Here is a 21,311-nt window from a genome sequence, read left to right as displayed (position 1 = left end):
TTTAAAAGTGATGCTAATAATAATCACACCTTCTGAGTTCACTTCCTGATAAAGAGCAATGGATGTGGGATCTCAGGATGAACACTGCCACACAATCCAGTATTTTGTTGACAGTCATCCTAAGTTTTGCCCTGTTTTGTCCACAAACATTTGCTAAGCTGACCTCTGCTAAAAGGCAACACCTGATACAAATAATCTTCACTGCTCTTTTCTGTGAGTGGCTTTATAAAAGCAGCAGTATAAGTTACTGAGCTGAATTCTGTCAGAATAGCATTTTTTTGTTAACTTAGGCAGTTTAATATATCACTAAGCAGCCATGGGTTAGAGAGCTGCTGATGACATAGTTCACAAAATCCTGCTCAGGGAGGGCTGTTGCTCAGGTTTGCAAGATGTTTCATGGCTTTAGTACAAAATAGTGAAAAGTACATGAACAGTATGATCTTTTCTGGTTAACTGTGGTGCTGGGGAGAAGAGAGGTGGTTTCAGCAAAGCAGTGCAATAACTTGAGCATCCTTTCAACACTGTTGAAAACTATTTAAATAAATATTAGTGTGTGTTCATTCAGTAGTGAAATACTACTAAATTTACTGGTAAGATGATATTTATGTCTGCTTTATTACTGAATTTGCATGGATTTTTAGGTGAAAGATGTTACTTAAGACAATAACTTGATGTAGCCTGACCAAAACTAGAGCTTAATGTCAAAATTCAGAAGAACCTGAATTTGGACAGCTTTCTATGTAACTCCATAAGGTCTTGAGAGTGTGAGGAGGTGATGGCTGTCTATCTTTCTGCTGCAGAAGTTCTACATGGGCTCTGTGCTGCATGGGTCCTCCTTGCAGAAGGGCTGTATACAAATAAAGAGCCCTTCATTATGCATTTTATTCTTGGTTTAAGTGGAAATCACTCAGTTTAACCCAGTTTCTTTGTATGTAGCTCTGACTTTTTAAAATGTTTTAAAATAATTTGGATTAAGATTGGATTTGTGAACATAAGATCAAGTTCTTTGCTAAAAAAATTATGGGGAGTACCTAATTAATTACCTGGCCAAAGATGCTGCTGTTGGTTTTGCTGCATTGCTGTAACCAGGAAAAGATCTGACTGTAAGAAGCAAGGCTGGTTTCTGACACAGTTCTGTTCTTGCTTGAGACTATCATATGAGAACCTGTTACACCACAAGATCCTTGCCTTCCTCTGGATCTTTGCAGTCTTCAGCTTACTCTGTTTCATACCTAGACCCCCACCCCATGTAACCTGCAAGTTAGATTCTTACATTGTCACAGGCAGGGGCTAAGGATTTCTACTTTTGTTCTAACATGCAAGCAGCTGGCAAGCAAGCCTGTTACTCCCCCTTCTTTTTGGGTAACCTGCTGTTTAAAATACCCTTGTACTTACCAGGCCTGGCTGAGGCTGCAGATGTCTATAAAAACCATTCTTTGGTTGCATACATCATGGCTTCTGTGCTCCAAGCTTAGAAGGAATCTAGAACCCTTGTCCTTGAGGTCTCTTGTTTTCAGCATGAGAAAGCTCCATTGCTGAGGTCACGTAGTCCTTGGCAGTTACTTGAAGTGCTTCTGTGTTAAGGAGATAAGATGGATGTAGAGGAGAGAAACTACACCAGGGTAATAGATTGGAAGTTGTAGGAGTTAAGTGTGAAGTGCACAAATACTCTTTGTTTTGTTACACATGATTTTGCTTGAGCCAAACTAGAATTCTGGATGTCAGAGTAGCAATTGCCTTGTAAATGAGTGAAAACAATACTGGGTTTATTAATTTTGTGCATCAACTTGGTGTCTCAGAGCAGAGTTTGTTTACTGATGAAACTGTCCCCAAATATATAAACTGTTTCTGCAGGCAAAGGAACTTTATTCTCTGCTTGATTCAGGCTTGTTCTTTTTTCCAGATCTGACATTAGATGTTAGTTTTGCTCTGATTGCTTACTAGGGGTTGTGTTACAAGAGCCACTGCTGGATTTCAGGCATGTCAGTATATCTTCCTTTTGGCTTGTACAGAAGTGCCCCAGTGTCAGTTAATGATCCCAGCTTTTTTTGTTTTTTTTTTTTTTAACTTCAGCTCACTTGTTTTCCTAAGTTCAAGCAATTCTTCTCTATTGTCCCAAACTGCACAATAACCCTTGATTGGAATTTGAAGATAAGTCTCTAAATAACTTCTAAACAAAAGCTGTGTAACAATAAATTGCTTCCCTGGCAGGCTGTGAAAGAGTAATCTTTAAGATGGTTCTGGTTAGTCACAGTATCTTCTGATCATCTAAAAGAAACATGAAGGCAATCAGACAGTAAGATAGTAGTGACTTAACTGACAAAGTGAATTGTTGGAAGTATAAACCAGGCTTCAAATGTTGTCTGAGTTGTAGGGCTGCTCTGTTCTGGTGGTAGTAGTGTGGTAACTAATTACAGCTTATGGATTTAGATGGATTGTCTGCTACCAGCATTCAATCCCTCTTTTATTAGAGGGTTTGGACTCTCAGTCTTCCGGAAAGAAAGATTTGTCACAAAGTCTAGAAACATTCCTTGAAAGCAACTTCATTTTTCTTAGCCCTCTAAGCTGGTAGGAGGCTTTCTGGTACAGAATAGCCCTGAAGCAGCTGCCTGAACACTGGGCAGTGTTAATCTAGGAAGGAAGCACACTGGGTTGCAAAGGAGAACTTCAGGATGTTGTCTGTTCTGTTTTGTGTAAGCCATCACTGCAGGTTTAAAAGCTAAGCTTGCCTTGTCTTTGGGGTATCAGTCAAGCATCTGGATGCTACTGAGACTGAATTTGTGAAGCTTCCTTACCCTCTGCCCTCCAGTGGACTTCCCACAGGAGGAAATTACCTTCCTACCCCCTCTGCCTTGTAGCAGGATCTGTAACTGCACCAAGCTAGTTTTCAAAAATACTGAATTAGCTTGAAAAGCAGGTGCTGAATTAGAATTATGGAATCACAGAATGTCAAGGGCTAGAAGGGGCTTCTGGAGCTCATCCAGTCCACAGCAGGATCCCCCAGGGCAGTCACACAGAACACATCCAGGGGGGGTTGGAAAGTCCCCTGAGGAGGAGTTTCCAGAGCCTCTCTGGGCAGCCTGGGCCAGGGGTCCCTCACCCTCACAGCAAGTTCCTCCTGTTGAGGTGGAACTTCCCATGTTCTGGCTTCAACCTGTTATTCCTTGTCCTGTTACTGGGCACCACTGAAAAGGGATTGGCCCCTTCCTCTTGCCCCCCACCTCTCAGATGTTTCTGGACATCCATAAGATCCCCCCTCAGCCTTCTTTTCTCCAGGCTGAACAGTTCCTCAACCTTTCCTCACAGCAGAGATGCTCAGGTCCCTCCAGCATCCCTGGAGCTCTCATATGCTTGGAGATGTCCTCCAGCATGAGCTGCTCCATCACCTTTCCAGGGGTGGGGCTGAGGCTGCTGGACTGGAGTTTTCTGAGGGTTCCTTTTTGCCCCCAGGGCCCATGGATTCGGGTGTTTCAGTTTATCCAAGTGATTTCTAACCCAATCCTCACTGACCAGTGGACAATCCCTTACTTCCAGTGACAGGGATTCCTCAGGGCTGGTCTTAGGAGTAAAGACTGGGGCAAAAAAGGCATTCAGCAGTTCTGCCATGGCTACATCTTCTGGTACCAAATCTCCCATCTCATTTATCAGTGGACCCACATTTTTCCCTACTCTTCTTTTTCTCATTGATGTATTTGAAGCAGCTCTTCTCATTTTCTTTCCCCTCCCTAGCCAGACTAAGTTCCAGTATAGCCTTGGCCTTTCTTGATGAGGTCTCTACATAATCTGGGCAGCATTTCTATAAACCTCCCAGCTGACCAAACCATTTTTCCACAAACTAAATTTTCCCTCTTCCACTAGAGTTTTTCCAGGACCTCTTTGCTTATCTACACAGGTCTCCTGCTTTATCTACTTGATTTTTTTTTTCCCTCGAGGGAATACATTTATCTTGAACTTGGAGGAGGTAATGTTTGAATACTAACCAGCTCACTTGGCCCCCCCATACCTTTCTAGAGCCCATGGGACACTTCTAAGATCCTTAAAGAGGTTGAAGTAAGCCCTTTAAAAATCCAAGGCAGAGATTTTATTTATTACCCTGTTTCTTTCCCTAACGTGTCATGGTCACTATAGCCAAGACTGTCCCCAACCTTAACACCCAGCACCAAACCTTCTTTGTAGGTGCTCATAATAATTACGAGACTTTGAGGAGCCTCATGATACATTTATGCCTTACTGCTTCCTCTGGGGAAGGCTGCATGGCAGTGAAAACCATTTTGAAGTGGTAGACAGGTGATACACAGAAATGTAAAAGTAATAATTCTTTCTTAATAATAGTACTGCTTGCTGACGAGCTGTTAACAACAATTTTTCTTAAAAAAAATGACTCAACTTTCCAGGGAAAGCAAGCAGCCTTTGAAATGCCCACAGTGCTCAGAACCTGCTGATGTGTGTTCTGAATCCTTCCTCTTTCTGCTGACTTGGGTTTGTAGTACTTGCACGTGTTCCCAAAAGCATTTTAAAATGAGCTGAGTTAAAAGAAATGATTGTGTATTGCAATAAAGATAATGGAGCATGTGAAATTTCCTTCTGCTCAAGATGTTAGCTTGTAACTGGAGGAAGCTGTACTATTTTAGCCCATACTTAAGCAATGATACTTGTTAGTGATGTTCAAAATAGAACCTTTATAAATCTTTGTAAATGCTACAGGGGAAGAAGAGGAATAGTTGAACTTGCAGTAGAATTTGGTAGGTTGTTTTTTTTCCCCCTGCTTATTCTAAGGAAGGAAGGTGACTTTGATCTGCATTTCCCTACCATGATAGGATGGAAGGAAGCTGCTGCTGTTAGGTACTGTTTTACTGGGAATATACCATAATGGGTGTTTTCCTCTTGTTATACAGAGCACTGCTGCTTAAGCCATACTTTGAAGACCACAGCAGATAAGCAGACATGAGTGAATATCTGCTTTTCCCTTTGGCTGTATTGCTTCTAAAACAAGGAAAAAAAAGAAAAAACCCAAAAACCTAACAAAAACCCCCACCCCAACTTCCTCCCTGCCTGCTGTCCCTATTTTGCTGTGGTGGTTCTAATATTGATGCAGATGTCTAGTGAAGCAAACTGCACTGGCTTTATCTGCTGAGTCAGCAGGAAAACAGCCTTGTGGCAGCCAACTGTAAATGTGACTTGAAGAAAACATAAAATGTGTCTTTGGGCAGCTTCCTGCAGAGCTGAAATTGTCAGAGGATCTTGACAGGATTTCACTGCCAGGAGCTTTCATAACAGTGCTTTATAGAATTATAGGATCATGGAATGGGTTGGGTTGGAAGGGACCTTAAAGCTCATCCAGTCCCAACCCCCTGCATGGTCAGGGACACCTCCCACAGCCCAGGGTGCTCCAAGCCCCATCCAACCTGGGCTGAGACACTGCCAGGGATGGGGCAGCCACAGCTTCCCTGGGCAACCTGGGACAGGGGCTCAGCACCCTCAAATTAAAAAATTTCTTCCCCATGTCCATCTCCCCTCTTACAGTTTTAACCCATTCCCCTTGTCCTCTCCCTACCCCCCCATGCACAAAGCCCTCCCCCAGCTTTCTTGTAGCCCCTTCAGATATTGGGAGGTTGCTCTGAGCTCCCCTGGGAGCCTCCTCTTCTCCAGGCTGAACAACCCCAATCCCTCAGCCTGGCTTCCCAGGGAGGTGCTCAGCCCTCTGAGCATTTCAGTGGCTCCTCTGGACACCTTCCAGGAGCTCTGTGTCCTTCTGATGTTGGGTTCTGCAGAACTGGACACAGAACTCCAGGTGGGGTCTGAGCAGAGCAGAGGGGGAGAATCCCCTCCCCTGAGCACTGTCTGTGCTGCTGTTGGTGCCCCCAGGACATGGTTGGGTTCTGGACTCCAAGCACACCCTGAAGGCTCATGTGGAGCTCCTGCTCCATCCTCACCCCCAAGTCCTTCTCCTCAGGGCTCTCCTCCATCCTTTCTCCTCCCAACCTCTGCTGTCCATGGGATTGCCTCCCCCCAGGGGCAGAACCTTGCCCTTGTTGAACTCCATGCAGTTTGCACAGCCCACTTCTCCAGCCTGTCCAGCTCCCTCTGGATCCATCCCTTCCCTCCAGCCTGGTGACTTCACCACACACTTTGGTGTCCTCAGCAAACTGAGGGTGCTCTCCATCCCCCTGTCCATGTCACCAACAGAGGTGTCAAACAGGACTGACCCAGGTCCAGTCCTGACCCTTGGGGAGCAGCACTGCTCACACAGCTCCCTGTGGACACTGAGCCATTGCCCACAGCATTTTGGGTGCCACCATCCAGCCAGTTCCTGATCCAATGGGTGCTCCATCCATCAGATCCCTGTTGTTCCAGTTCAGAGACCAAGCTAGATGTGGGATGGAAAATCTAACCTGCTTTTTATCAGTAGTTGAGAAGGAAGAAGGACAAACTTATACACTGTTAAGGTTCTTTATAAAAAGTACAGCTTGGAGGTTTTTGGTTGTGTGGTTTGTTTGGTGTTTTTTGGGGGTTGGTTTGTTTGTTTTGTTGGTTTTGTGGGGGTTTTTTGTGTGTGTTTGTGGTTTGGGGGGCTTTTTTGTGGTGATTTTTTTGTTTGTTTGTTTTGTTTCATTCTTCATTTTGCTTTATATTGTGAGGGCAGTGAGTTCGGGTTATCTTATTTTCAGTGCTGTTCTGGCTGAACAGGGCCCATCTCTAAGGAGCCCAGGCTGATCTGCCAGACTGCTTTTTCTGGGCCCAGGATGCAGAAGCTCAGGAGCTTATGGAGCCTTTCAGGCAGCACATCTATCAACATTTTTCTGACCTGACTGAACTCCAGCATTCATGCTTGCCTGATTGAGGGGATACTCTTTTACCACAGGATTTGTGAAGCGGGAGGAGCCCTTCTTGCTCCTAGGGCTGATCCTGAAGCCTCGGGGCTTAGCCCATTCCTGGACGATGTCCTAGGGCTGTTCCTGTGGCCTCGGGATCTACCCCTTCTTGCCTGCTCCTGGGGCTCCTCGAGCTGTGGGCTTCTCCATCGTCACTGAAGAGTGAGAGCTCTCTCTGTGGGTGTCAGCTGCTCTCTTATTGGCCCCGTGCTCCTGCACATGCTCAGGAGGGAGGCCAGACACAGGTGAACCCACACCCACTCATCAATAACTCAGGGCACCTGGTCCTGTCTCACTACAGATTTGGGGAAGGAAATGAATGTTCTGCAAAAAGTGTATGTTTATATACCCCTTTTCTTCATCAGCCTGATGAGCTCTAAGCTGCTGTGCTGTTCCTTGGAGCTTGTACAAGCTTCTGAAATGCAGTAATACTGCAACATATGGCCAGACCTATTTAGGGTGCATTTGTCTTCTAAAACTGAAACACTTGTCAATTCTTTCATTTTCCAAACACTTTGAAGGTCTCTTGACAGTTTCACTCCATGTGTTTTTTCAAAGCTTTGGGATATACTTCTATTACTGTCTTTCTGAAAAGATTTGCTGCTGCTGTTTTGTTGGTAGAGGTCTCCATGTGTTGCACATCATGAAGTGTATCAGGAGGTTTTGCTGTGATAAAGGTTGGATAATGGGTTGGAGAATGTGTGGATGGAAGACAATAATTTGCTCTTAACAGAAATGGGGAAATCAGAGTTAAATAAACCCACAGGTGCTGCCTCTTGGCAAGAAAATGCAAAGGAGCAGGTTAACTCAGGCACTCAGTGATAGCATTATTTCATAACTTTCCTCTAAGATGTAGATAATAGTAAATTAAATAAACACTAAAATTTTTAGGTTTTATGGTTGGGTTTGTGGATTTTTTTCTTAATGAATGTGAGATTTAGGCAAGTGCTTAAAACTATCTTCATGGCAATGTCTTAATTCAGTGAGTTTTCTCAGCTGTGTTTTTCTGTCTCATACCATTAGGAGGAGCTACAAGATACCTGTGACTGGGAATATATATTTTGAAAAACATAAGAGCTGTTTCTTTGTCTGGTATCTGCTCATGGTGGTCTGTGGTAACTTTGGTGTGTTCAGCACAGAATGATGTAAGGCTTAAAGTCCTTTAAGTCATGGAAAAGTGGGTGTATTTTTGCTCACTATAGAGTAAATAAAATTGGAAATGATAAATTTAAAATTTGTGAAATCCAGGTGCTGCAATAGCTGAACCTTCAGTTTGTCCCTTCTCTGTAGGGTGACACAGTGACTCAAATGTGGATCTTAATTGTTGGGTACAACTGTAAGTCTTGTTACTGTAAGATACAAGGAGGTACCTCAGTGAAACAGAGTGGGAGAGGAACCAGATAGAACAACACTAGAAGCTTAATTGTTGTTTGTTTCTTTGCTTTCCAGGTGACAAGGCTCTGGATGGGTACAGCAAGAAAAAATATGTCTGCAAGTTGCTTTTCATCTTTCTCCTGGGGCACGATATTGACTTTGGTCACATGGAGGCTGTGAACTTGCTCAGTTCCAACAGATACACAGAGAAACAAATTGTGAGTAACTTGGTCTCTCTGAAAGATCAGCTGTTGTGAAGCAAAGCAAGGGGCTTTGCTTCATTCCCTGCCCACCCTGATAGAAAACCTGATTTTGTGTCTAGCAGTGATTCTGAATGGAAAACACCTTTGCACAGGGTACCACTTGTAGAAAATCAAATGTGCACTCTGTTTAAAATTATTACTCTTGTTAAGGGACTGCCTTGTATTAAAAGCTAAGTAACCTTTTCATTTTCAGAATATTTCTTCAAATCTTCCTAGCTAAGGTTGTTGTTATCAGGTACATATAACTTAGCAGTAACTGAATGATAAGCCAGATTCTTCATTTGCTTCCATTCATCTAAAGTGATCTTTTGAGTATATGTTGAAATAGATTGATGAAACATTAAAAATGAGAAATCAGGGTGTTATTAAGCTTATCCATTCTGGTTTACTTAATCTTCCTAGTATTTGCTCTAAATATGTTTCTGCCCATGTGTTTGGTATCAGGAGAGAAATTATTTTCTGCTAATGCCACAAGTAATTCTTTGAGACATAGAGTTAAGTCAGCTGAGATCAACTGAGATTTTCCTTTTTCTGAACCACAGGGCTATCTCTTCATCTCTGTCCTGGTGAACTCTAACAGTGAGCTGATCCGTTTGATAAACAACGCCATCAAGAATGACCTGGCCAGCAGGAACCCCACCTTCATGGGGCTTGCTCTGCACTGCATTGCTAATGTGGGGAGCAGAGAGATGGCTGAAGCATTTGCTGGAGAAATCCCCAAAATACTTGTAGCTGGGTAGGTGTGAAATGCCTCCTTCACATACACCACCAATAAACCTTTCCAGCAGCTCAGTTCTGTTGCAGAGCTGGATCCATGCTTAAAGCTACACAGCCCTGGGCTTGCAATGTGGCAATTCCCAGGAACTGCAGATATGTTGATATACCTGAGCATGGAGTTGCTCAGTATACTCATAAATATGCAACTAAGTGAAAATTAAGAGTCACTTTCTTGAATAGGCTTTTACTGCTTTGTTGTGATGAAGTTTTTCTTCTGTATACATGTGTGGCAGAGATGTGTATGCTTTACTTAGCTCTCCTCATGAAAAGAAGAAATAAATGAACCTGAATAGATGTTTACAACTTCTGTTATAAAGTGAACTCTTATTTGAGTGGTGCTGTGTGAGAATATTCTGTTTTGTGAGCTTTCTTGCTTTCTCTAACCACTCTGACTGACAAGTATTGAAGCTTGCAAACATTGGGAATCTGCTTGCTTAGGCAGACTAATTCTGACTCTTCTGTGCACTGAGTTGGCTACAAGAGGAAGGATACCTGTGGTACCTTGTTGTGGCAGAAGTGTTAGGAAATACTTTACAAGTCTTGAAGTACTCTGTATAATGCCACACAGGGGATAAACTATTTTTCAGAGCTGAAATGTAGTATGGGCCAGAAAGAGGCAGAAACAGCTAGCACCTGAAGCTCAGGATGGAGCTGGTATGGTGAAGTAAAAGGGAGAATCTTTTCCATAACCCCCCCTTTTCCATAATCCCCCTTTCTCAGGCATGAAACACCTGTGTAAGGGTTTGTGTTTACAGCTGGCACCTTCTGGTGGTATTCCTCAGGTGGCATGGTAGAGTCAGCACTGCTGTGATGAATCAGGGGCTTTAAGAAGATAACCTTAAAAAGTTCCAAAAGTTGTTCTTAGGGTCATGAATGCAGCACAGCAGCTGCAGTTCAGAATTGTTTAAACTTTGAGTTGTGTTCTGAGATCAGTGCCTCATTCCCTCTGCATTTCTGAGGGAATATATACAAAATGTGTATGTGTACAAGTAGTGTCTAAGTGACCTGTGCAAACCGAGCAGTCTGAGTTGTATTTGCAACTTTACTGTATAAATCAGAGGGAGGGAGGAGAGGAATAGGTTTGTGGTTTTGGTTTTGTTTTGTGTTTTTAACTGAGGTACAGAAAAATGGGTAAATTTATAAAGAATGGGTGAACTGAGCTTCTGTATGGAATGTGGAGGTTTCTGAACATTTATGAGGTTGCAGAGTGTAAACTCCCTCTTGAAAGTTCCAGTGTAAATGCTCTGTACATTTTTAACTGTTGTTTCTGCAGCATACAGAATGCTTACTTGCCTGCTTTGTGAAAGGTGGTTCACTGAATTGGTATAATAGTTTTGCTGCTTTTAAATAGTCTGTTTCTGTGCCAGCAGCATGGATGGCAAGATGAAGAGATTTGTGGGTTGCATGCTTGGGGATAGGTAGGTGACTTCCATGCTAGCTGTAGATACTGAAGCTGAGGAGTAACTAATGGTTTGTGTATTCTGTGCAGGACCTATCAGGAGATACAGCTTTGGTCACAGGGATCTTTTAGTGTGCCTTAACTATTTTGCTTAAGTCAGTTTGGAAGAAGCTTCATCTAATGAACTTTAAATTCTGATTAAAAGGTGTGAAGTGTCACTCTAAATTGCAGTGAGTCAGTAGTAGCAGCTCCTACAAGTATGTGATGGTTGAAAATTTGAGTGAAACTTACTGGACAAAATTAACAAATACTGTAACACAGCCAGAGTTAATGAATTTCTGCTGAAGAGGAAGGCTCTCCAGAGGGATATTGCCAGGCTGGCTCAAAGGACCAAGGCCAATTGTATGAAGTTCAACAGGGCCAAGTGCTGGGTTCTGCACTTTCATCCCAGCATCTCCATGCAATGCTACAGCCTTGGGGAAGAGTGGCTGGAAAGCTGCCCAGCAGAAAAAGGACCTGGAGGTATTGGTTGACACCCAGCTGAATGTGAGCCAGCAGTGTGCCCAGGTGGCCAAGAAAGCCACCAACATCCTGGCTTGTCAGAGGAATGGTGTGGCCAGCAGAAGGGAAGTGGTGGTGCCCCTGTGCTCAGCACTGGGGAGGCTGCACCTCAAATCAAGTGTTCAGGTTTGACCTCCACTATAAGAAGATATTTTGGTGCTGGAGCATGGTAAAAGGAGGACAACAAGCTGGTGAAGGGTCCAGAGAACAAGTCCTGTGAGGAGAGGCTGAGGGAATTGGGGTTTACTCTGGAGAAAGGAAGTCTCAGACCTTATCACTCCTACAACTGCCTGAAAGGATGTAGTGGGGTGGGTGTTAGTGTCTTCTCCCAAGTAACAAGCAATAGGACAAGAAGAAACGGCCTCAAGTTGTGCCAGGGGAGGTTAGATTGGTTATTAGGAAACCTTTCTTCACTGAAAAGGTTGTCAGGCACTGGCACAGGCTGCCCAGGGAGGTTGTTGAGTCACCATCCCTGGTAAATGTGGTGTACCTGGGGCCATCATTTAGTGGTGTATTTGGCAGTGTTAGGTTTGCACTTAGACTTGATGATCTTAAAGTTTTTTTCTGACTAAAAGAATTCTGTGATCCTGCTGGTTCAGGGATGCTGAGTCAGGGTACAAATTAGCATATTGTTGGCCTGTAGGTATTGCTGTCACCTAACCACTGTGTTTTAAATCCATGTTTGTCCTGCAGTGATACTATGGACAGTGTGAAGCAGAGTGCTGCCTTGTGCTTGCTGCGTTTATATAGAACTTCTCCTGACCTTGTCCCCATGGGAGACTGGACATCTAGAGTGGTGCATCTCCTCAATGACCAGCACTTGGTAAATCAGCTTCACTGTGCTTCTTGGGCCTGCTCTGTAGAGAGAATCTCACTTCCACTCTTACAGACACTGATCATTTATTTCTTCTCAAGTCTTTCAAGCAAATGGCTTGCTGATTTTTCAGGCTTGGGGAAAGAAATGGGATGAGCTGTTGCCTTTTTTTAGTTGCTGTATATATATTAGTTAAAGGTTTGTTTAGCTTTTTCTTAGAGATATAAGAATGTAATGCACAGATTCTTTTGCAGTGGCTACAAAGAAATTAATCTTGTGCCTTGTGATCCTAAATTGTTTTGCTGAGGTATAATACTAATTTTCTTAGGACGTTTAGGGTTAGACCTGCACTAGAAGTTCATAACCTCCTTTATCAGTGCTTGGATTCTAGTCCTGGGGTGTCCATTTGGCCATTCTTATCTTGCTAGTTGAGAAAAAACTAATCTTCTATATGGAAGAGACTATTTTCCCCCTGTCTAGTTGCTTCATGAAAGTAAGGCTATAAAGACCTGTGCTTCAGCAGTAAGGAGTGGTTTAGTCTGCAGTGATATCAAACATTTGTGTTACACAAAGCCTTCTCTCCATGTTGGGTTGTCAGAAAAATTTCCAGGATAATCTGCATCCTATTTATCCTTCTCATGCTTCTCTGGTGTAATAAGGTAATTTGCATCCAGCCTATATTTTGCTTCAGCTCTGTTATTTTTAGATGTACTATCCAAACATGAGAGAAAGCTAATACAAAAATAGCATGAAATGCTCTGCAAGCATGGCAGTGTCATGTTGGATTTTGAAGATGTGCAGTTAGTCCAGCTGCTAGCAAAATGCAGGGCCTTTTGATGTAGGGCTTTTCATGGGGATAAACTTAATTGGTTTTGTATATTAAAAAACACTTGGCATGCAAGGTGTTAAAGGGCAGCATCTTAAATTGTGACAAAATTGACTGTATTGCATTGTTGTGGTTTTTTTGTAGGGTGTGGTTACTGCAGCTACAAGCCTGATCACCACTTTGGCACAGAAGAACCCAGAAGAGTTTAAAACTTCAGTCTCCTTGGCTGTGTCTAGACTAAGCAGAGTGAGTCCAGTGTTAGCTCTGATAATACTTCACCATTGCTTAATTTACTCAGCCTTCTAGGCCAGGTTAGCATATTGTTGCTTTCTAGGTCAGATGAGTTTAATGTACCATTAAAAATGAAGATGATTCAGTGGCATTTCATGTAGCTGCTTCAGCTAATCTCTTGTAGCACTTGTTGTTTACCAGGGCAGAAGACTGAATTAGCTTGCCCAGACATCCTTGGTGTAATCCTTGCTCTTCACCACATCTGGGTATCGAAAAGATTTCTTCCTCTCAGCTACTTGGATTGGAAAGGATCCTCATGAGTTTTCAGTCCTCATTTTATGTAACTGTAACACCCAGCAGTAGTTGGATCAGAGACTGATTCTGCAAATTTCTGGACAGAACCCTCAAAAATACAGCCTGGCTTTTAACCCTCTGCTTCTTACAAGATCAGTGTTCTTTATATTCCCCTGTTGAGCTGCTGATGGGTTAATAATGGCAGGCATTTGATATTCTGTAACTGGGTGTGGGGGTCAACTAGTCAAGGTTCTAATAAAATATTTAGGTATTACAAGATGGTCATCTTCATTCTTAAGAAAAGCAAGTGTGCTTTCATGAAGACTTCCTGGCCTTCTGAACAATTTAATTTCTATTATTAAAAAATCTGATGGTGTACTCACAGTTTGACAGCTTCACATAATTAACCTACTGAATTAAACATTGCTAGTGATAGTAATCCTGTGTCAAAGGGGACCTGCAGTGTTCTCTGGGTCCTTCTCATGGTTGCACATCCCTTCAGTTGCTGACATGCTGCCTGCTTATTTTACAGATCGTAACTTCAGCATCAACAGATCTTCAGGACTATACATACTACTTTGTTCCTGCTCCTTGGTTGTCTGTGAAGCTTCTGAGACTGTTACAGTGCTATCCACCTCCAGGTAATGCACAAATCACAGCTCAGTGGTCATCTCTTGTTGCAGTGTGACTCCAAAGAGCTGCAGTGCTGTGGTGGTACCAAAAGCTGGAGTGCAAGCACAATGTCTGAAGGCAAGGGGACTGAAGTCTGTACTGTTGAGTGTTGCCAACTGGAAAAATTATACAACATAATTCAGAAGGCCATGTAGCTTAGAACAAAGTGTTACTCTAACCAGTGGTGTGCATCTTAATTGGTAGTTGTAACTGGTGTGTAAACATTGTGTACTGTTACCAAGGCCTTGAGGTGCATTATAGTGTGGAACATGTTTGGCTCTTGTTCTTATCCGAATAGATCTATGGCTTGGAATTCTTTTGCCAGGTGTATGTGTGTGTGGGGGGGGGGGATGGTGAGCTGTTTTTAATGTGTCAGAATACTTGAGTTATTCAGATTGAGCAAGGTGGGAGGCCTAAGGTAGGGGTTAGGGTGTTGAGCAAAGTGAAGTTGTCCAACAGCTTGTTGTTCTCCAGAAGACCCTGCGGTACGTGGCCGTCTCACAGAATGCCTGGAAACTATTCTGAACAAAGCACAGGAGCCACCAAAGTCAAAAAAAGTGCAACACTCAAATGCAAAGAATGCTGTGCTGTTTGAAGCAATAAGCTTAATTATACATCATGACAGGTGAGCTGTGAGAACACTTCTGTTACCAGAAGATCTTTTTTAAGTGAAAAGCTGTGACTTGTCTTAATAAATGGGATTTTACTGGGGGGGAAAGGGAGGAGAGAATAGAGGATGAAGTTGCTTAGTAGATTGGAACACAACCACAGCAATGAAATTGACCCGTATTAATGAACTGTGTTGCTGTCAGCAATTTTTGTTTAATTGCTTTGTTTCTTGCTGCTTCTTTGGGGTGTTTTGTGTTGACACCACCAGTCTAATCCAAGGGAGATTGTGTTCACAGTGTCTGAACTTTCACTTCACCAGCAGAGCATTCCAGCAGACACTTTGAGGCATTTTAAGAAATTTCCACTGCAGATGCAGTATTCTGTATTGGATATCCTCAAACCTGCTACTTTTAACCCTTTCACTTTCTCTCCTGTTCTGTGCAGTGAGCCAAACCTCCTAGTCCGTGCCTGTAACCAGCTAGGTCAGTTCTTGCAGCACCGAGAAACTAATTTGCGTTACCTGGCACTGGAAAGCATGTGCACGCTTGCCAGCTCTGAGTTCTCACACGAGGCTGTGAAAACACACATAGAAACAGTTATCAATGCCTTGAAGGTAAATATTTTAAGTGTGCAGTCTGTTTTCAGTGATGTCTCCTACCCTGCCTCAATGCCCTCTTCCCCAAGCCCCCGGTCCCCGGTTAAGCTGGTAACTCGTTTGGTCCTAGAATATGATTCTCAGAAGTCTACTTTGTTTTGTTTTTTAATGAATCCTGCAAAATCTTGCAGGAGGTTAGCCCCAGCTGGTTTCTGCAGCTTATTTGTCAGCCTGGTGCTTGTAGCTGTAGCCTCTGTAACGCTTCAGTGTCTCCTCAAGCTGTAGATGAATAATTCTTCCAAAACATGGAGTTTCAAAAGAGAGAATGATGGGAATACTTTTATTCCTGTCTTGCTGGTATCAGACACTATAATTGCCTGATGACAGTTGGACAATTTCAGCTAGTTATTAGGACATCTGTGGCTGAGTGCACAGCAGACCACAAACTCATTTACCCTCCTTTAGGGTAACTGTGGAGTGCTCTGTGCAAACTCATCCATCCTTTTGGCACAGATTTGCACAGATTTGAATATGCATCCTACAGGAACAAAAGCTGACAATTTGAAGTTTGGTAGCAGTATCTAAAAAGAGGAAACTGTCAGAGTCTCCAGTGACCTCTGTCTGGTGACTGAAAATGCAAATAAACTGAGAAACTTAGGAGTTTATGTGAAGGGTAAATCTGTGTTAATTCTGCATCTGACATATTATGAAAAAGCATTTATTTAAAGTTTGCCTATGGATTAATAGTGAATTCCATCTCTTCAGTAAGTTGCTTATGCTGTCCAAAAATGAATAAATCATCCTGACCTTCTGCCATGTGCCCTTTTGCAGACTGAGAGGGACGTGAGTGTGAGGCAGAGAGCTGTGGATCTCCTGTATGCCATGTGTGACAGAAGCAATGCCCAGCAGATTGTGGCTGAAATGCTGAATTACTTGGAGACTGCTGATTATTCCATTAGAGAAGAAATTGTGAGATATTTGTGTTTCCTTAATTTTTTTCACAGCTGGCTTTGGCACTGGTTTTATCATTTCTTGATTGGGATGCTGTGATAGAGCATATGCCACTCTGTGATAGTCTTTTTCATGGTGATTTTAGAAAAAAACCCACAAATTACAACCCTTTTAAGTTTGTGGTCTAAAAGCAAAGAGTGTTCTTCATTTAGGTTAAACTAATGGGGGGTGGGGGAATCCCCTTGGGAACTTGGAATTTTAAAGCCTCATTTTGGTCTCAGTGGATTGCATATAGAAAGTGAAGAGAATTTTATCAGCGCTTGAGCAAATCCAGGCTCTACATCTGAGGCTTTTGTCTGCTGTAGTCAGCTGTTACATAGCTTCATAAATTATTGTGGTAAATACTTATTTGTAGGTAGAACTACAGTGCTTTGATTCACTCTAAGGATTGCCCAAAGTAATACTTTATAATCAGCTGAAAGAGATCTCCATCTCCTTCCTAGGGGGAGGAAAAATACAGGAGTTTAAATGCTCATTTAACAACTTCCCTGGAACAGTAGCCAAAATCTGTACTTAGTGTAATTATGTAGCTTAGTCTGGTGTTAATGTTTCTTGATCAGAGAGGTTAACATAGTGTTGGTTGAACTACCTCTGAATAGAAGTGTCCAGTGTTGGGGTACCCACCACTTCCCTGGGGAGATGATTCCAGTGGTTGACTGTTCTCATTGTGAAAAAAATTTCTTCTTGTGTCTAATCAGAATCTCCCTCTGAGTAACTTTGTACCTATTACCCCTCATCTTTTCCATGTAACTCCTTGTAAAAAGGGGGTGTCCATCTTCTTTAAATACTGGAACATGGTGATAAGGTCTCCTCTAACCCTTCTTTTCTCAAGGCAGAACAAACCAGATTCTTTCAACCTGTCCTCATATGGAAGTCTTCCCAGTCCTTTGATCATCTCAGTGGCCTTTCTCTGGATCCTTTTCAGCCTGTCCACATTTTTTTTTGTACAGTGGGGATAAAAACTGGGCTCCCTGTTCCAGGTGTGGCCTGACCACCAGTGAGTAGGGTAGGGTAATTTCTTCATCTCCACTGGTGATGCAGCCCAGCCTCCTGTTGGCTTTCATTGCTGCTGCAGTACATGGTTCACTCACTCAGCTTGATGTCCCACCAGGTCCCTTTCCTCAGGGTTGCTCTCAGAGCAGGTAGATCCCACTCTGTGCTGCACTCCTGGGTTCTGTTTTCCCAGGTGCAGGACCTTCCACTTGTCCTTGTTGAACTTCATAAGGTTCTTGTTGTAGCCCACTCTTCCAGCCTGTCCAGGTCCTCCTGGACTGTGGCTCTCCTTTTACTTCCCCACACAACATGGTGTCATCTGCAAACTTCATCAGGGACACTTGATCCCATCATCCATATAATTTATGACAATATTAACAGTGTTGGGTCCAGTATCAATGGCTGGGGGGACCCCACCAGAATGCCAGTTGGAAAAAGAGCTTTTTCCCATCCTCTGGGTGCTGCATGGCAGTCAGTTGCCCATCCACCACACTGACCGCTTGTCTAGACTAATGGACCAGGTTCTCTAGGGGAAGGTTGGGAAATACATAAATACAAAGCCTTGAGGAAATCCAGGCAGTTAGTGTGCTCTGCTCTCCCTGTATAAATCAAGCAGGTTACTTGGATCAGGTTTGTCAGGCATGAGCAGCCCTTGATAAATCTCTGCTGGCTTTTCCTCATCATGTGCTTCATTTGACTTGTGAGAGCCCCCAGGAGGATTCATTCCATGGCTCTCCCAGGGACTGAAGAAGGCCTGATAGGACTATAATTTCCTGGATCCTGCTTCAAGCCCTTCTTGGAGATGGAGGTGACAGTAGCATTCTTGTAATGATGCCATCCTTAGGTGGGTAACATCTGAGTCCATTGATCTGTCAGACTCCTGTAATAGTTGGCATGCAAACTCTTCAATGATGGCAGCTCTGTGCTTGCATCAGTCAGGATTTTCAACCCTTTTTGACATCTTGGGCATTTCAATTCAGATTATGCTTATTGAACTGCATCTCTGCATGCTCTGGGAAGTGCCCTTCTAGTTTCCAACAGGTGTTTGTCTACTTTTCCATCTCTGATAAACTGCCTTTTTGGTTTTGAGAGGACTCAGAAGCTTGCAGTTAAGCCAAGATGGTCTTTTGCTCCACCTACTAACCTTGTGTTGAAAGGAGGTGAACTGGTTTTCTGCTTTCAGGAGAACACTCTTGAAAAACTCCCAACACTCTTATCTCATTTATTCTGTCTGAGTTTATCCAGATGAGTTTTGAGTGAGCTGAAGCTTTCTCTCCTAATATCTAAAGCCCTTGTCCTAGTGCTAACCTTCAGTGTGCTCAGCAGGATCCCACACCCCACAGTGCTATGATAGCCAAGGCTACCACTAGCTGAGGGATTACAGAGCAGGTTTTAGCAGGTTTGGGAATAGCAAGTCCAGCAGTGTCTTGTTCTTGGTTGGCACATCTAACATTGGTATGGGTATGACCTGAAAAAGAGAGCTGGTCTGTTTCTGATAGCTTGAATTACCAGTGATTGTTTTTTCTTGGTGGGTTGTTTGTTGGTTTTTTTTTTAAGGGGTCTCCAGTTTCTTGTTCTTGATTGCCTAGGTGTGCACAGCTGAAAATCCACAAATACAACATCCTTGCATGCATTATGGGGACAGCATTGTGTACCTGGGAACTGGTGTGTTCTGGCACAGAATTTCAGTGTTCAGCTTCCCCCTTGGCTGTGGGAGCAAGTGAGCGGGATGACACATCTGGAACAGGATTCTGGGCTCTCATGGGCTGGTGCTGGGTATATACACAAGTGAATCTTGATACACAGCTTGTGGTAGAAGGTAGTCAACCTTCTTCATTCTCTTGTCTGTGTCCAGGTTCTGAAGGTTGCAATTTTAGCTGAGAAGTATGCAGTTGATTACACCTGGTATGTGGACACAATCCTGAATCTGATTCGCATTGCTGGTGACTACGTCAGTGAAGAGGTGTGGTACAGAGTTATCCAGATTGTCATCAACAGGGATGATGTCCAGGGGTATGCAGCAAAGACTGTTTTTGAGGTGAGAAGAACTGTATTCAATTCCTTTCAAAATGAAGTAGGAACTAAGTAAGCACCATGTGATCTAGCAGGAGTGTGCATCTCCCCATGTTAGAAGAGAGTAAGAATATCCTGAATATTTGAACAAAGAAGTGCTGAACCTTTCTAGAAAACTGGCATTATAGATTATCATGGAATTAAAGTTTTCAGATTGAATTTTTGAATTGGAATTTGAACTGTTAAAAGAGAACACTGTCAAATGTCTGGCCTTGGTGCTGACTTTTTGGATTCTTCATATGAGCATTTTTTTTAATTTCCTTTCCTGATGAAGATGATTCGATGAGATGATGCTGTGAGTTTCTTCATACTCAAAGACAGAATTTTTATCTGGGACAGCTTCAGCACATTCTTGCAAGGTTTGAATGTAAAGGAGAATGTAGGCAGTTGTGTCAGTCCTCAGAACCACAGTGCTGCTGGATGGGCCTTCAGCAAGTTGTACTTTTGGTAGCTGTACTTGTATGAAGTCAGAGCACCCAGCATGCTTTCCTCATGAGTGCTCTGGAGTGCCTACATCTGTGGTCTGCCCCAACAGGAAATAAAACAAAGAAATCAGACATGGAAATATGTTTGTTTTTTTTTTTTAATGTACTACAGGTCAATAACATTAATATGTTCCTACAGGCCCTTCAAGCTCCAGCATGCCATGAGAATCTTGTAAAAGTAGGTGGCTACATCTTGGGAGAATTTGGAAATCTGATAGCAGGTGATCCAAGATCCAGGTAAAACACTGTCTGAAATACTGAATTGAAGTAGTAACATTTTCTGTAAAGAATGTAGTGTCTGTTTAATATTCACTAAAGGCCAGTGAACAAATGATTCAGCTCTTACTGGTGAAGAATTATTAATGAAGGATTACCATGTCTACCGAAACTGAACAAATTATTTTTCTTCCCATCTTTTAAGTCCCCTCATCCAGTTCAACTTGCTACATTCCAAGTTTCATCTATGTAGTGTTCCTACCCGAGCTCTGCTTCTTTCCACCTACATCAAGTTTGTGAACCTGTTTCCAGAAATCAAAACCACAATTCAGGATGTCCTGCGCAGCGACAGTCAGCTCAAGAACGCTGATGTTGAGCTGCAACAGAGAGCTGTTGAGTATCTGAGGCTCAGTACCATTGCCAGCACTGATATATTGGTAGGTATAAAGATTATCCTTTATTATGCAGAAATGCTTCATCTCTGGCTTCTGTCAGCAAGTGAGCTCTGCTGGACCTTACCCGACTGCTCAGAGATGTTGGTGCAGGATTAAGGATCTTCAATGTGGGCATTTATTCTTTTGGGCTGCCTGATTCAGCTGACTTAGTGAGAGCTAAAATCAAAGTTGTTACTGCTGCAGTGGGACAATAAAACTTGCTCATCTGGAGCTGGGAAGCCAGTGCGAGCTGGCATATAGTACTAGATCCTACAGTATCCAGACCCCAGAAGACCAGTGCTGTGTATTGAGGACTGACTTGATGGTGGGCAGGAAGTTTAACTGTGATTTTTAAGTTTTTGTCTGTAGAAATTAACAGTGTTCTAACCTAATGCTCTCAGGTCTAGCTCTGGAGCCACCCTTAGTCTTGACAGCTGATAAATACTTAGGTCTGGCTCAGGTCATCTTCTGTGGTTACAGTCTAGGTCTGCTTGACCATTAGGTCTTTTATGTTCTACTTTTGGGTTTATTGGTTGGTTGTTGTGGTTTTGGGTTTGTTTGGGGTTTTTTTTTGTGTGTAGGTATTTTTTGTTGTTGTTTAATTTAATATCATTGTACCAGAGCAGCAGTATGCTTCTGTTCTCTTGAACAGCTGCTTTGTGAATCCTTGAGAAAATTTGTAATAATTTTTTTAAAAGTCAGTCTAATCTAATCACTACAGAATGAGCTGCATGGTAGGTTCTGAGTGGATAATTATTTCTGCTTTTGCCTCATGCAGTCTATGAGGGTTTATCTTTCTGAAAACTCAAAGA

At 42.9% G+C, this 21,311-nt stretch overlaps 1 protein-coding gene across 2 annotated transcripts in view; it reads left to right on the top strand.

Moving 5' to 3' along the window:
• AP2A2 (adaptor related protein complex 2 subunit alpha 2) overlaps window positions 1-21,311 on the top strand; it is a 48,288-nt gene that overhangs the window by 14,784 nt on the left and 12,193 nt on the right. Inside the window, exons 3-13 of one of the 2 annotated variants that reach the window (XM_030450987.1) lie at window positions 8,322-8,464; window positions 9,052-9,245; window positions 11,940-12,069; window positions 13,031-13,132; window positions 13,944-14,052; window positions 14,561-14,708; window positions 15,137-15,305; window positions 16,119-16,256; window positions 19,147-19,329; window positions 19,989-20,086; window positions 20,271-20,502. In XM_030450987.1, coding sequence (XP_030306847.1) covers window positions 8,322-8,464; window positions 9,052-9,245; window positions 11,940-12,069; window positions 13,031-13,132; window positions 13,944-14,052; window positions 14,561-14,708; window positions 15,137-15,305; window positions 16,119-16,256; window positions 19,147-19,329; window positions 19,989-20,086; window positions 20,271-20,502 — 1,646 coding nt within the window. Of the gene's footprint in view, window positions 1-8,321; window positions 8,465-9,051; window positions 9,246-11,939; window positions 12,070-13,030; window positions 13,133-13,943; window positions 14,053-14,557; window positions 14,709-15,136; window positions 15,306-16,118; window positions 16,257-19,146; window positions 19,330-19,988; window positions 20,087-20,270; window positions 20,503-21,311 lie in introns of both variants that reach the window. The other variant, XM_030450986.1, reaches the window with a different exon arrangement.

Source organism: Calypte anna, chromosome 5, assembly GCF_003957555.1.
Source record: "Calypte anna isolate BGI_N300 chromosome 5, bCalAnn1_v1.p, whole genome shotgun sequence".
NCBI classification, from domain to species: Eukaryota; Metazoa; Chordata; class Aves; order Apodiformes; family Trochilidae; genus Calypte; species Calypte anna.
The sequence above is the reverse complement of the archived record's forward strand: the minus strand, read 5'-3'. Positions and strand labels throughout refer to the sequence as shown.